The 15763-nt window shown below is 38.5% G+C and overlaps 1 protein-coding gene across 4 annotated transcripts in view; it reads left to right on the top strand.

Moving 5' to 3' along the window:
• Positions 1-15763, top strand: part of psd3 (pleckstrin and Sec7 domain containing 3) — a 218084-nt gene that overhangs the window by 123486 nt on the left and 78835 nt on the right. For all 4 annotated transcript variants that reach the window (XM_031904174.1, XM_002934005.5, XM_031904183.1 and 1 more), the window contains one exon: positions 6542-6631. In XM_031904174.1, coding sequence (XP_031760034.1) covers positions 6542-6631 — 90 coding nt within the window. The remainder of the gene's footprint in view (positions 1-6541; positions 6632-15763) is intronic.

Genomic DNA, 15763 nt, shown 5'->3' on the forward strand with positions numbered 1-15763 from the left:
TAACTTCTGTGGGCCCTGCTATCTTAATTTGTCATATTTATTGTTTAGAATATTTACTGTGGTTAAGGGCAAAAAAAACCCCATATGTTTGAAAATATATATTGAAAAACTGTTGCGGTAATAGAAGAGTAAGGTCTGGGAGTATGTATATGAGATGTAGCACCTAGACATAGAATGGATTACTAGCTATTTTGTTGTGCTCATTGAAACTCATACCCTCTTCTAAGCATCATTAATATAAAAAGAAACTGTAATTTAAAAGAATATTCAGTTCTCGTTTTGTTTTGATAAGCCGCATACATAAAGAGAGACACACTTTGCTTTCTGCTAGACCTAAATCAATTTTACACTTCAGCTTCCTTTATATTCATATTGCAGGCTATAAAATCAAGTGTAGTGATATTTAAAATGGCCCTGTGCTGTCTTTTTATGTATATAATGTCCCTTCCTGGCTAATGAAATTATTCTGCACCAATAATGACCATTAAATACATTTTTTAAAGACATTTTCCTTTTAATAGTTCAGTGAATTTTTTGTATAGTGAGAATTATTTATCAATATATTTGTATTACGCTTCCATGAAAGCCATTTTGCTACCTATCGTCTTCAAACATAAAATGATATATTACCTATAGTATTTAATGTAACAGTGTCCATATTTTCTGATTGTCTTAGGGAAAGATGTCAGAATTCCTGCTTGGATATTTCAAACTGTATTTAAAAAAGCACCTGTGATACACAAGCTTATCATTGTTTTACTCAGAGACAGAAGCTCTGCAAAAGAAATATATGGGAATCCACTTATTCTATTAATGTGCATTACACATTTAGCTACAATGATCCAGTGCTGCAGTTTTCAGTTATGTTGGACGTGAAACAAGACCCCAAAACCTCCATAAATAGTGGAGGTGGTATTTAGGGCTACCCACAGCATTTGTTTTTTTATCCTCTTTGCATTTTTCAAATGTTGGGAGGTATGCATCTATATTAAGATAAAACAATCAAAGCTAGTCTAATGAAGTAAATATAACACAGGGATCCCCAACCTTTTATACCCGTGAGCCACATTCAAATGGAAAAAGTGTTGGGGAGCAACGCAAGCATGAAAATGGTTCCTGGGGATGCAAATGAGGGCTATAAGTGGCTATTTGGTAGCCTCTATGTAGACTGGCAGCCTACAGAAGGCTCTGTTTGGCATTATGCCAGGTTTTTATGCAACCAAAACTTGCCTCCAAGCCAGGAATTGAAAAATAAGCACCTTCTTTGAGGCCCCTGGGAGCAACATCCAAGGGGTTGGTGATTAACATGGTGATTAACATGTTTCTCAAGGTATTTCTCAACATGAATATTGAGTTTTTGCTGTATCCTGGCTTTAGATAATACAGTGTGTTATTCAAATAGAACAGGATTGGCAATGTTCCTTCATTTAGTTAGCTCTATTAAAACTATAAATAAAAAATGTCATCCTATTTCACTGCATTTTTTAAAATTAAGTGCTGATATTCAGCCTTTTGCCAAATATAATTCTAGGGATAAATACCTAGAAAGTTAGCAGACCTGCATTAAAATAGGAATTACAGGAAGAGCTACAATTCTGAGAACAACTATTAAAGAGACATGCATATAATAGAATTAGTACAGGTATGGAATCTGTTATCTGGAAACCCGTTATCCAGAAAGTTCCAAATTACAGGAAGGCCATCTCCCACAGATTCTATTATAAGCAATTAATTCAATTTTCTCACTTTCCCATTTTAAAATTACTATATTAGTAAAAGACAGAAAACCCTAATAGTGTGTAATAGTAAAGTATAAGTATAGCACTTGGGCTGGTGCATTAGTAGCAGTTGTTTGTGGAACTGCAGTGACACTTCTTTTCTGGAAAGCCCTGTCTAGCTCTGGGTCTGAGTAAAGTGCTTGCAAGGACATGCTAAAATGGACTCTCATGGAGCCACAAGGACCACATTTAACCTTTAAAGTGTCACCATGTGATTAATCAGTTTCATTATGATCGTTTTCTCATTGAGGCTCAATTGTTCCCCTTTTATTTCTCTAGTGGTCTACTGACCTGTGATTAGGCCCTTCAGCAATGTTTGTGTTTGACTTATGCTCACAGGAGCTCAAGTAGATCAATACACGCATGACTAATTCTGATTGATCCAACTGGCCTCCAGAGGTTATGCTGAGAATATACACTGCTTGTAAACTTAGTTTGTTTAAAATACAGAAAATGTTCCTCTTTTGCAAATCGTTGTGTTTTTAAAATGCTGCATAAATGTTTAAGTAGTGACCACAAACTGAATTTCTGAAATAATATTTTGCTATTACTTATTCACATGCTTTCTTCTATTACAGGAGGGAAATGTCTCTTTACATTTTTGTTTTGCTTTCTTTTCTGCAAGGATCACTGTCCTTTTGTTATTTTGTAGTGGCGTTGTCATTCCCATTACCCGAGAACTGGAATAATTCTTTTATGCTCAATATTTGCTTGAATCTTCTCATGATGTGTTGTATTTAAGCACCTGCCAAGGATATTTGCAATTGCCCAATCTTCATGGAACAGAGCAACTAATGAAACCAAATCTAACTTTAATGATAGAATATTAAAGGAGCGTTTGAGTGGTTTTAAGGATGTATATAACCAGACTAAGATAATTTTTTCGTGGTGACAACCTTGATCTTTATTGTTTCCAGCATCTTTCATGTACTAGTTCATACTTTCCAGGGCACTTTCGTTTTGAAAAGACTGATGATTTGAAACCACCAGCTCATTATTTCATGCTTGCTGTAGTTTCTTGTCTCTCTTGTATTGAGAAATCCTTTAGAATAGGTATCTTGAGTTCCTAAAGAATTCCCTAAATTCCCGAGCAGGTCCCATATATATATATATATATATATATATATATATATTTAAAAAAAGGCTGAGGCACACATTTATAGGGATTACAACCTGGGTGCAAATCAGAAGAACAATGTAAATATGTAAAAAATGCTGATGCACACCAGCATTTTTTACATATATATTATATATATATATATATATATATATATATATATATATACAGTATGTAGAACACAGAGCACTCATGGGTCTTAAATTATGTGCAGAAATTGAATGGTATAAGTCGACATTTCGGTAATGCACAGAGGACCTTTATCAAGGTAAAGGTCCTCTGTGTAGGACCTTAACGGCCACATACACCATTACATTTTTGCACATAATTTAAGTCCCATGTGTGCTCTGTGTTCTACATGCTATTATTTTTTGCGGCAGCACCTGGGCCTTTCTTGCCTTTTTTTTGAGTGAGTGCGCTGCTTTTCAAACTTTACATACTCACACTCTCTTGAAAATTAGTATTAGTAAACCATGACAACTGGTAGAGTACTGGCTTGTGTACCTGTTTTTCTTTCTGTATAGAGGTGCTTATGATGTTGTCTAATTTTGTTGTGTAAGTTTAGAGTTCTGTAAAGCAGGGCTATTGCTCCTCTTAAAGGGACATTGCAGCATAAAACATGTCTCCTTTGAGCAGCTCGGGTCGGGGTTGGGGTGGTGGGGGGGATCACAGACTCTGTATAACTAATTTGACACAATCATTTTCTTTACCCTTTAACCCTCAACTTTTTCTTTTACATGATGTTTTTGTTGTTGTAAAGCTTGACCTAACATCCCATAGGTTTAATTATAGTTGTCTTGAAACCACAAGTCAAGCAGCAATAACAAAACAAATCAAGAAACCTGCTATAGTAACTCGTTAGATCCATTGTGAGAAAATAATTATAGGTTACTTAAAAAGTGAGATGCTAGTTGCTTTTTGGGCATGAAGTGCTGAAGGTGATAACAAATATGCATGTTGGAACATTTCATAAGATCATTATGAAATAGATCTACAAGCTAAATACAGGTGGAGCAGACTTTATAGAAGCTGAAGGTTGGTGAGACAGGGCCATAGACAGCACTGCATTAGTGTGGTTCAGTCTATCACCATAAATGATTGGGGTACTTCAACAGTGACATTATAGAGCTGGTCCTTGCTCAGTTGTCATCAGTAGGTGAGGCTCTACAATATCACTGCTGAACCGCAGGTAGGCTTGTATTTATAGCTACATATACTCAAGTCACACAAAGTGACATGCCTGAAAGTACATACATAATTTATGTTGCCCTTGATAAACAATTCTTTTAAAACCATACTTCTTGTTATTGCTTTACAAAGTGCCAGTGAGATTAATTTCTTACACAAGCCAGAACAAGTATTACCCTGTTTGCTCTACGAGACGACCGATATTGAGGGCTTTTGCTTATATTGGTCACCTCATCAACCCACCGTACACGCACTAATTATTGTATGAAACATTGTTTTGTACCATAATATTGGTGTGTATGGGCACCTTAACCTGTTAACAGCCTCCAACCATGTTGTAATATATAAATATAAAGATATGATAAATTTTCTGTGCAGCTTAATCTATGCCCCTGTTTTACTGATCAATTAAATAAGGTTTGTTTAAATTTTACATATCTGTAATGAGAAAGTGGTTGTTTTTTAACAGTTGCTAAAGACAATAATAATAACAACAAGCCGAGCTTATGTAGACAAGACTAGTCAGCCAAAATTAGAATATTGCTTAAATAACTTAAACATTACAAGGGGATGGCGATGGAAAGGTTGAGGTAAATGAGAGAGACAGGTTTGTTACATTAATGGAAGTAGGTGATGGATGGACAGGATGACTGTTTCATGGCCTGTCCAACATAGTAATATTATTATTTATATTCTACAATGAATATCAATCGTACACCTGGGATTGTGGCTCCTTTAAATGGAGATACTTTGGTTACAAGAAAAGCATAATCAGTTATACATGTAATACACTTTATACAACTGAGAGGCCAGATTTATGGGCCAAACTCTGTAGAGGTGCTCATAGCTCGGATTAAAATGTTGTCAGTGTCTAACACTGGATAATGTTTTAGTAAATTAAATGGAAACAGAAGCCTTATGACTGATGGAATACATCCTAAGTTGGTTAGAAAGTTTAGTGTGGTTTTAGGAACAATCTTTAAGCGATAGGCAGGCACTCCAGAGTTCCAATAAAGCCTATGATTAAGTACCAAGCAAGGTATGAAACGCGTAAGGCTTTTTAGCAATTCAACTTTATTGGAACTCCGTAGTGCCTGCCAATCGTTTAAAGATTGTTCCTATTTGGCTCCCCGTGCTGAGGGTCTGGGGCATGAGCACCCGGACCATCCATTTACAATGAGTAAGCAACCTTCTACTTGCAATACTTAGAAGTATATACCCTTGTAAATATCATTAGTGTGGTTTTAGCCAGGCTACTTCCAAAAAAATTATTCTGATTTTACAAAAATATGGAAGCCACTTATACAATGGTATTAAGTCAGGCATATCCATTATGCTAGAGGAGCACTTGGTAGTACTTCGGACCAATTATGTAGCAAGCAATTCCAGTCAGCTGCAGGATATTCCTGTATTAAAGGGATATAGAGAGACATGAGAAGTGTAGTTAAGTGTGGGCATGAATTGGGCAGGTTTGGGTCGGCAAAATTCATCTTTAGGGGATGAAGGGCTGAACTCTGCCTATGGTCAACCCCACCCATGATGTTAGCATGCCTCCAGTTCCTACACTGGATAATTTTTATACTTGCAACTGCCTGGCCGGCCCCCTCTGGAGACATCAAAAATGTATGGGTTGGGCAGGGGTATATAAATAATTTATGGCTTGCCAAGTCAGATTAGGTATGGGTGGGCTAGGACAGTTAGAGCCTCACTAAAAGAAAGGGTCATTCTCCCTCTTTACAAGCACTGGTAAGGCCCCATCTGGATTCTTTAAAAGGAGCTTTAATACAGCTGTCTACAGCATAATACAACATAAGTTCTTTTTAAGGTGAATTACTCCTGTAAAGGACACCTATCACATAAAAATTGTTATCTCCAGCTATGGTTGCCACCTCTTCCGGCTCTCTTAGCCGTGGGGGGGTGAAGCCACAGGGGTTAGAAAGGGGGTGGGGCAGTGATGTCATGGGGGTGGGGCACCAAACACCGCCCCAATGTTACTGAGTCCTGCCTGGTTTTCCTAATTTAGGAAAAACAGGACAGGTGGCAACCCTACCTCCAGCAGAGGTGCAGACTAACAAAGCCAGTGCTCAGAAATGGCAAAAACAAGAGAATTTTTAAAGAACAGCATCTTAGGGAGTAGCTCTGTTTAGTTATCACTAAGTTTGCTCAATTGCCTGTTTAAATAAGACTCTATGGGACATTGAAATGTCATAATTCAAAACGTTCTAGATAATGGGTTTCTGGATTATACATAGCTTACCTGTACAGTGTAATGCAAAAAGGAAGCTTTATTAGTGTTTGTAAAGGCTTTATTATAAATATAAACCATTGTGGTTCTTTAAAACACTCGAGAAAACGTGAGAAAATGTCATAAATTGTTTAAAATGCATATGTCAATGTATTTCATTTCATGTCAGTATTGTGAAGTATATATGATAATGTGTGACCTTCCACCTTTTAGAACATTGGGAAGAAGATGAGCTGTCAAGAATTCATTGCAAACCTCCAAGGAGTGAATGAAGGAAGAGATTTCCCTCGAGTACTGCTCAAGGTTAGTCCTGTATTTAAACATACATGGCTTCAGTCCCTCATATACTGTTGACCAGCTTGTGTTAAATATTATAATGAAGTGTAATTCAGTTGAACAGTGACCAGTAGACTGCTGTTTCTCTGAACTCGTAATGCTGTTTTGAAAAAACTGTTTAGTTGTTAAGGAACCTATATAAAAGCATGCACCACAGTATCTGTTTGACACAATTTTACACTGTCACAGATAAGTGAATTTGTTCCACTGAGCTGTGCAGACAGCTCTAGGGAATATAAAGTGTATTAGAAGACAACCAGCCAGTGTGGGGCTATTCTGTATCTTTATTTCACATTTTGATTATACAGTATGTATAATGTGAATTGGATTTGTAATTGTTTTCACTAGTGTATGCATGTTTGTGTGCAAGCCGCTGAATTATATGACTAACATTATATTGAATGTTGTGGCTACAAGAACTGCAAATATATCCATTAAGTAAGTGGTAGGAAAGGGTGAGCTATAAAGGTGGCCCAGGTTCCCAGATTTCTAACATTTCGGACTACCTGAATATATATGGCAGTGGCCATATGGGTCCCCTTCACCTCCAGGCCCTGCAGGGTTTGTTACATAGTAGCTTTGCCACAGAGACAGTGATTGTTGCTGGGAGTTGTACAGAATGCAACTACAGGTGAGCCAACTTGACATGTATCTCAACTGCAAATGGATATATGTGTGGTAAATGGTGACTGTGTGTAAAAATAGTTTTTAAAAAGTTTATATCCAATTAACTATATTCATGAATTATCATGCATACTGCGGAATGGACAGCCCTGTGTCCTGGAGGCACCTAAATAAATACAAAGGCTCTGCCTTCAGCAGAACAATTGCCTTTAAAATAAGCTTGGACTTGATAGGATCCAGTCTCTCTCCTGAGCTGTAGCTGTGGTTTATCATGTTTAATCAGTTTAAGACTAAAGTGACAGGCTATAGACTGGCTACATGGACTCTATAGAGTTCAGTAACTCCTTTGTCTGAAAGCAGGCTTGATGTAATGTTGTTGTCCATTAACTCTTTCAGTGTCACCCAAGTTATTTTAATTTGAACTCTATTGTACTGTTTAAACGTGTGTTTCACATTTAATTTGCTGAAACCCATCATTGTCATTGGTTCCAGGGTTGTTGTGTGTGTGTTTTTGAGTGTTAAAACCAGACAGTAATACAACTCTTCCCCATATTTTTAAAAAAGAATTTTTTTTACCCTATAAATGTACTTCTTTTCATGCAGATGCTTAAAGTTTTCTACTGAATATTGGCAAAGCATATTCATTAAGACTGTTGTGGATATTCTTTAACTTCAAATATTGTTTTCTGATTGTGATCTGACAGCAACCTTGAAAAAGGGAAATAAAAGAAAGCATGTGTAGAACAGTTTATCAAACCAGTTTTAACACTTTTAGCACATTATGCTGTACAGCTATGGGTTCCTGAAAGTTGTGAATTATGGGATTCTATCTCCTATAGTGTCCCTTTTAAAGAGATTGTTTACTTTTCAAACACTTTTTCCAGTTTAGTTGGTTTCAGATTTTTTTTTTCCATTTGCTTTCTATTTTTTGCTTTAAATTAAAGTGTAAAATTTAACAAGGATGTTCTCCTTTAGACAGTAGTCTGAATTTGAAAAGACCTTTTCAGCATAATAAACATTTTTGTAAATCATTTTTATTATTTTAAATGTTTACTTTTAATCTATATGCCATGTAAGTTGTGGATCAACACTGCTAAAACTCTCTCTGCTCTGCTCTCTGCTTTCTCTTTGCTGGTGATTCCCGACACCAGCTTGTAGGCTGCCGAATAAGGAAGTTCACACTGAACTTGTACTGTGCATATCTTCTTTCTTCTGTTTAATTTGCAAATCTTTCATACCACTGACTGGCAAGATTCAGCCAATCAGATCAATGAAATGCCATCAAAGCAGGAGAGGGAAGCTATGCACTGTACCTGTTTAGTGCAAACCTCCTTATTTGGCAGCCTGTAAACTGGTGTCCGGGTTTCCCCAGCAAAAAGAGAAAAGCAGGGAGAATTTTAGCAGCTTATATGGCACAGACACTGAGCTGTTAAAATTTTCTGCTTTACATTTCTCTGCAGCATCTGTATAAAGTTAGCAACTATTGTATCAGTTATAACAGCTCCTTTTATTGGAGCCCAGGCATTATGGTCAGCAAGGCCCAAAGATAGGAAATGTATCAACTAAGGTATTAAATTAGATCAGATTGCAATATTGGTGACATCCCCACTCTCCCAGAGCTGCTCCAGGGAGATATGAAAAGGTAAAAAACATTAAATGTTCATATTAGCAAAATAGAGAGTATATCATAAAAGTCTTTATTTCTCATGTACTATTTTAAAAAAATACTAAACTAAATAGAATTCTGCAAGAATCCGTATTGGTGGCTAAGGGCTCTGGCACACTGGGAGATTAGTCGCCCGTGACAAAACTCCCTGTTCGCGGGCAACTAATCCCGGATTGCCATCCCACCAGCGAAAATGTAAATCGCCGGTGGGATGGCATACGCAGTGGCGCGATTTCACTGAAATCGCGCCACTGCGTATACCATCCCACCAGTGATTTACATTTTCGCCGGTGGCATTTCGGGGAGATTAGTCGCCCGAGACACGGGAGATTTGTTGCGGGCGACTAATCACTCCGTGTGCCAGAGCCCTACATCCTTTTGGGCTTAATTAACTTTTAAACGTTGTTTGTTTATTTGCTTTAGCAAACTTACAAAAAGAACTCTTATCTGGAAATCCCCAGGTCCCAAGCATTCTGTATAATAGATGCTATACCTCTTACTAACAGGCTGGTGGCTGGTTGAATCAACTTGCTTTCATTTCAACTAAAAAGGGATAAGTATTCTTTACTAACTTTATCAAAACCATTGTGTTTTTTTACTGTTGGGTTTTATTTATTTTTTTCATAAGTAATTGTTGTTTTTGGAGCTAATTTACAAAGTTTGTGGGATCCATAGGCTTACAGCAGGTTACATTCCCTTGTAATTACCCTCAGCTTGAGGAGGGTGGGGTTTGATTAGTTCACCTTTACAGACTGCATAAATAGAACCACAGGCAGTCCAGTGAGCTGCTTACTAACAGGCTGGTGGCTGGTTGAATCAACTTGCTTTCATTTCAACTAAAAAGGGATAAGTATTCTTTACTAACTTTATCAAAACCATTGTGTTTTTTTACTGTTGGGTTTTATTTATTTTTTTCATAAGTAATTGTTGTTTTTGGAGCTAATTTACAAAGTTTGTGGGATCCATAGGCTTACAGCAGGTTACATTCCCTTGTAATTACCCTCAGCTTGAGGAGGGTGGGGTTTGATTAGTTCACCTTTACAGACTGCATAAATAGAACCACAGGCAGTCCAGTGAGCTGCTTACTAACAGGCTGGTGGCTGGTTGAATCAACTTGCTTTCATTTCAACTAAAAAGGGATAAGTATTCTTTACTAACTTTATCAAAACCATTGTGTTTTTTTACTGTTGGGTTTTATTTATTTTTTTCATAAGTAATTGTTGTTTTTGGAGCTAATTTACAAAGTTTGTGGGATCCATAGGCTTACAGCAGGTTACATTCCCTTGTAATTACCCTCAGCTTGAGGAGGGTGGGGTTTGATTAGTTCACCTTTACAGACTGCATAAATAGAACCACAGGCACTCCAGTGGAGCTTGCTCTGGTGGTAGGTGCTCTGTAAGTGTTTGCTCTTTAAGTGGGACTCTGTAAGTGGAGTTATAAACTCAGGAGTTAAACACTAAGGGAGTTAAAAATAAGGTAAAACAAGGTATTTACTACAAGTCCTTACACCTATTTTTGTTTAACTGTTCTTGTAACTGGGAGAATGAGTGGTAGCAACATTGAAGGTCTGACACAGTGCACAGCCTGCCACATGTATGCAGTTGTGGAACAACAGTTCCAAAGTGCATACCTCTGTTGTGGATGTGAGCGAATTGCCACTTTAGAGGCTCGCGTTAGAGTCCTAGAGGAACACGTCGCAACACTGCGTTCAATCAACAATCTTGAGAGGGGTCTCTTGTTAACTGAACAAGAACTAGTGGGGTCAGATAGTAGGGGGGGAGGGGAGCAGCAAAAGGATGATAGGGCAGTAAGCTGGGTGACAGTTAGAAAATCTAGTGTGGGGAAAAGGAAAAGGGAGGCTGCTCCAGGGTTTGCGCATCCCAACAGATTTGCCAGATTGTGTGAAGAAGATGGGAGTGTGAACTCTGGATTGGAGGTTCTAGGTGAGGCTGATCTCTCTAACAGCCGGGAGACCAGTTTCACTAGTAGTGGTGGGGAGGAGAGCAGAGCTAGGCCTAAACAGATGGTGGTTATAGGGGATTCGATCATTAGGAAAGTGGACAGGGTAATCTGTCAAGCGGATCGCTTCAACCGGACAGTTTGCTGTCTTCCTGGTGCCAGGGTTCGGCATGTGGTTGATCGGGTTGACACATTATTGGGAGGGGCTGGGCAAGACCCGGCTGTCTTGGTACATATCGGTACTAACGACAAAATGAACGGTAGGTGGGGGACTTTAAAGAGTGAGTTCAGGGATCTAGGCTCTAAGATTAGGCAAAGGTCCTCCAATGTCATTTTTTCGGAAATTTTGCCGGTGCCGCGTGCAAGTTTAGGGAGACAGCGGGAGCTTAGGGAGCTAAATGCGTGGCTAAAGTCTTGGTGTAGGAAGGAAGGGTTTGGGTTCCTAGAGCACTGGGCTGACTTTTCCTTGGGGTACAATCTATACAGCCCTGACGGATTGCACCTCAATGGAAGGGGGTCTGCTGTGCTAGGGGAGAGAATGGTTAAGAGGTTGGAGGAGTGTTTAAACTAGACAAGGGGGGGGTGGGTGAGCTAGAATTCCATGGGAAAATTAGTGTAGACGGGGTAGGGGGACTAGCAAAGGGTTGTGGGGGAGGAGTGAGGGGGGCATATAGTTTATCAGATAAGGAGCTTCCGTTACAAGGAAAGCAGTCTCATAATTGCCTTAGCTCTAATTCTCCCTTAGCTAATGTAAACATCAGAGGGAGAAGTAATAATCTCCGCTGCATGCTGGCTAATGCGCGTAGCTTGTCGGGTAAATTAGGGGAGCTGCAAGCTATTGCATGTATTGAAAATTATGATTTAATAGGTATCACTGAGACCTGGTGGGATGATAAATGCGACTGGGCTGTGAATTTAAATGGGTATACACTTTTTAGGAGGGACAGAGAGATTAAAAAGGGTGGAGGGGTTTGTCTTTACGTAAAGTCAGACTTAAAGCCATGTAATAAAGACATTACCAATGAAAACGTCGAATCTCTTTGGGTAGAAATTTCAGTAGGGCTGAAGGTCACAAAGAAAATGATCATTGGTGTATGTTATAAACCACCCCGTATAGATGAGGGGGATGAGGCCCAGCTATTGTTGCAAATGGAGGAGGCTTCAAAACTGGGTCAAGTTGTTGTTATGGGGGACTTTAATTATCCGGACATTGACTGGAGTAATGGGGTGGCTAAGTCAGAAAAAGCTAGTAGGTTTGTAAATATGCTAAATGACAACTTTTTATTTCAGGCAGTTCAAGAACCCACTAGGAATGACGCTATTTTGGACCTGGTGATTTCTAATAATAATGAACTTATCTCTAACATTTGTGTGGGTGAGCATTTGGGGAACAGTGATCACAACATGGTCTCCTTTGAGATAATGCTGCAGAGACAGCGCTATAAGGGAGTAACTAAAACACTCAATTTTAGACGTGCAGACTTTGCCAGTATAAGGGCATCTCTGCAATGTGTCAACTGGGAAAGGCTTTTCATGGGGTTAGACACAGAAGGAAAATGGAACATCTTTAAAACATTGCTTTGTAGGTATACGCAACAGTATATCCCCCTAGTAAGCAAGGAGAGGCATCGCAAAGCAAAACCTTTATGGCTGAATAAAAGTGTTATTGTCGAGGTTGGTAAGAAAAAACGTGCTTTTAGGGCATTCAAGTTAGCTGGGACAGCAGAAACTTTCATCAGGTACAAGGAAGCAAATAAAGCATGCAAAAAAGCTATCAGGCAAGCTAAAATAGAGATGGAAAGGGATATTGCTGCTAGGAGTAAAAAGAATCCAAAATTATTTTTTAATTATGTGAATAGTAAAAAAATGAAGCAAGAAGGGGTGGGAACTTTATTATCACGGGGGGGTACGTTGGTTGATGAAAACGGGGAAAAAGCTGAAATTTTGAACTCTTATTTTTCATCTGTCTATACATCTGAGGAGCCAGATAATGAAGGCTTCCCTTGTAATATGCCCAGTTCTAGTAATTTAGCTACTGACGCATGGGTCACTCGGGAGGAAATTCAAAAGAGACTTGAACATGTAAAGGTAAACAAAGGTCCAGGGCCGGATGGGATTCATCCCAGGGTATTAAATGAGCTGAGCGCTGTGATTGCCAAACCTCTTCACTTAATTTTTCAGGATTCATTGAGGTCTGGCATGGTGCCGAGAGACTGGCGGATTGCTAATGTGGTGCCGTTATTTAAAAAGGGATCCCGTTCTCAGCCTGAAAACTATAGGCCTGTTAGTCTGACATCAGTAGTAGGAAAACTTTTGGAAGGGGTAATAAGGGATAGGGTACTTGAATACATTGCAGTTCACAATACTATTAGTTTGTGCCAGCATGGTTTTATGCGTAACAGATCTTGCCAGACTAATTTAGTTGCCTTTTATGAGGAGGTGAGTAGGAACCTTGATGCTGGAATGGCAGTTGATGTCATCTACTTGGACTTTGCTAAAGCGTTTGATACAGTACCTCACAGAAGGTTAATGATCAAATTAAGGAATATTGGCCTAGAACATAATATTTGTAATTGGATAGAGAACTGGCTGAAGGATAGAGTACAAAGAGTGGTTGTAAATGGAACATTTTCTAATTGGACCAGTGTGGTTAGTGGAGTACCGCAGGGGTCAGTCCTTGGGCCTTTGCTGTTTAACTTGTTTATTAATGACCTGGAGGTGGGCATAGACAGTATTGTTTCTATTTTTGCTGATGACACTAAATTGTGCAAAACTATAAGTTCCATGCAGGATGCTGCCGCTTTGCAGAGCGATTTGACAAAATTAGATAACTGGGCAGCAAACTGGAAAATGAGGTTCAATGTTGATAAGTGCAAAGTTATGCACTTTGGTAGAAATAATATAAACGCAAACTATCTACTGAATGGTAGTGTGTTGGGGGTTTCCTTAATGGAGAAGGATCTAGGGGTTTTTGTTGATAACAAGTTGTCTAATTCCAGGCAGTGTCATTCTGTGGCTACTAAAGCAAATAAAGTGCTGTCTTGTATAAAAAAGGGCATTGACTCAAGGGATGAGAACATAATTTTGCCCCTTTATAGGTCCCTGGTAAGGCCTCACCTTGAGTATGCAGTGCAGTTTTGGGCTCCAGTCCTTAAGAAGGATATTAATGAGCTGGAGAGAGTGCAGAGACGTGCAACTAAACTGGTTAAGGGGATGGAAGATTTAAACTATGAGGTTAGACTGTCGAGGTTGGGGTTGTTTTCTCTGGAAAAGAGGCGCTTGCGAGGGGACATGATTACTCTGTACAAGTACATTAGAGGGGATTATAGGCAGTTGGGGGATGTTCTTTTTTCCCATAAAAACAATCAACGCACCAGAGGTCACCCCTTTAGATTAGAGGAACGGAGCTTCCATTTGAAGCAGCGTAGGTGGTTTTTCACGGTGAGGGCAGTGAGGTTATGGAATGCCCTTCCTAGTGATGTGGTAATGGCAGATTCTGTTAATGCCTTTAAGAGGGGCCTGGATGAGTTCTTGATCAATCAGAATATCCAAGGCTATTGTGATACTAATATCTACAGTTAGTACTAGTGGTTGTATTTATAGTTTATGTATGTGAGTATAGATTGGTAGGTGTGGGTTAGGTGTGCTGGGTTTACTTGGATGGGTTGAACTTGATGGACACAGGTCTTTTTTCAACCCTATGTAACTATGTAACTATGTAACTATGTAACTATGTAATAAGGATCCATATTTGCTTATTCATGAAATCAGTTTGAGAATGGTTTTTAGTTGCCACTAGGAAACAGCTTTGTGTTGATAAAGGTGTAGAAGATTATTACAAATCACCTTAGCAGAAAGGAGGCTCTATATATAGTATTACTATCCAGGAAATGTCTTTGTACCTAGAAATATTTCTCTGGAAACACATCCTTTTTAAAATTAGAACATGTCTTAACTCCTTAATTAGTAAGTGTTATTGTTACATACTGTAGCTAATATTATTTAAATGATGTTTTAGTTATTAAGACTTTAGATGGAGATCCAAATTATGGAAGGATCCCTTATCCGTAAAATCCCAGGTCCCGAGCATTCTGCATAATAGTCTCTATACCTGTACCTGGATGAAACCCACTCAAGAGTGGGGAGAACATGCCAACTCATTGCAGATAGTGCCTAAACTAGAATCAAACCTAGGATCTCAGCACTGCAAGGTAGCAGTGCCAAATATTGCAACTAAAATAGAAAAAAAAATTCTGTTCATAAAAATGGTAAATAGTTATTTGTTATAGTCATAGATTATATGAAAATTGGGAACACCAAAAAATCACCTCTGATCTGATCAGTTAATGCATTATTAGCTTCTTCCTAATAATGCAGTTACAGTATATTTCTTGCCTACAGAATAAGAATGCAACCAGCCAGTGGGTGGACTGGCCCTGGTGATTTTGTGTGCAGTTTTTTTATATAATTGTAAGTACTGTACTAGAATCATGTAAAAAACACCCCATGACAATTTTTGTCTTTTTTAACATAGATATTGAACCGTCATTTAAATTATTTCAATATTTAAAAGTGATATGTCAAATATCACATCCCATTTACATTGTTTAGTCCATTGTATAATAAAAACAAATAAATGCAAATTTTGAACATGGAGAAAGTAAGTATGCCCCTGCATTTATAATTAGCTCAAATACCTAAAGTAATACATTAGAATAAGATCCATCAGATAAGAACATCATTAGAGAGGATCTTGTGATACCTGATATGAATTGTAAAGCATGGTGGTGAAAATGTTATTGAAAGCATATTACTATGTTGCAGTTGAACTGGATGGCCGTGTGCTAGAG

This window comes from Xenopus tropicalis, chromosome 1 (assembly GCF_000004195.4).
Source record: "Xenopus tropicalis strain Nigerian chromosome 1, UCB_Xtro_10.0, whole genome shotgun sequence".
NCBI lineage: Eukaryota > Metazoa > Chordata > Amphibia > Anura > Pipidae > Xenopus > Xenopus tropicalis.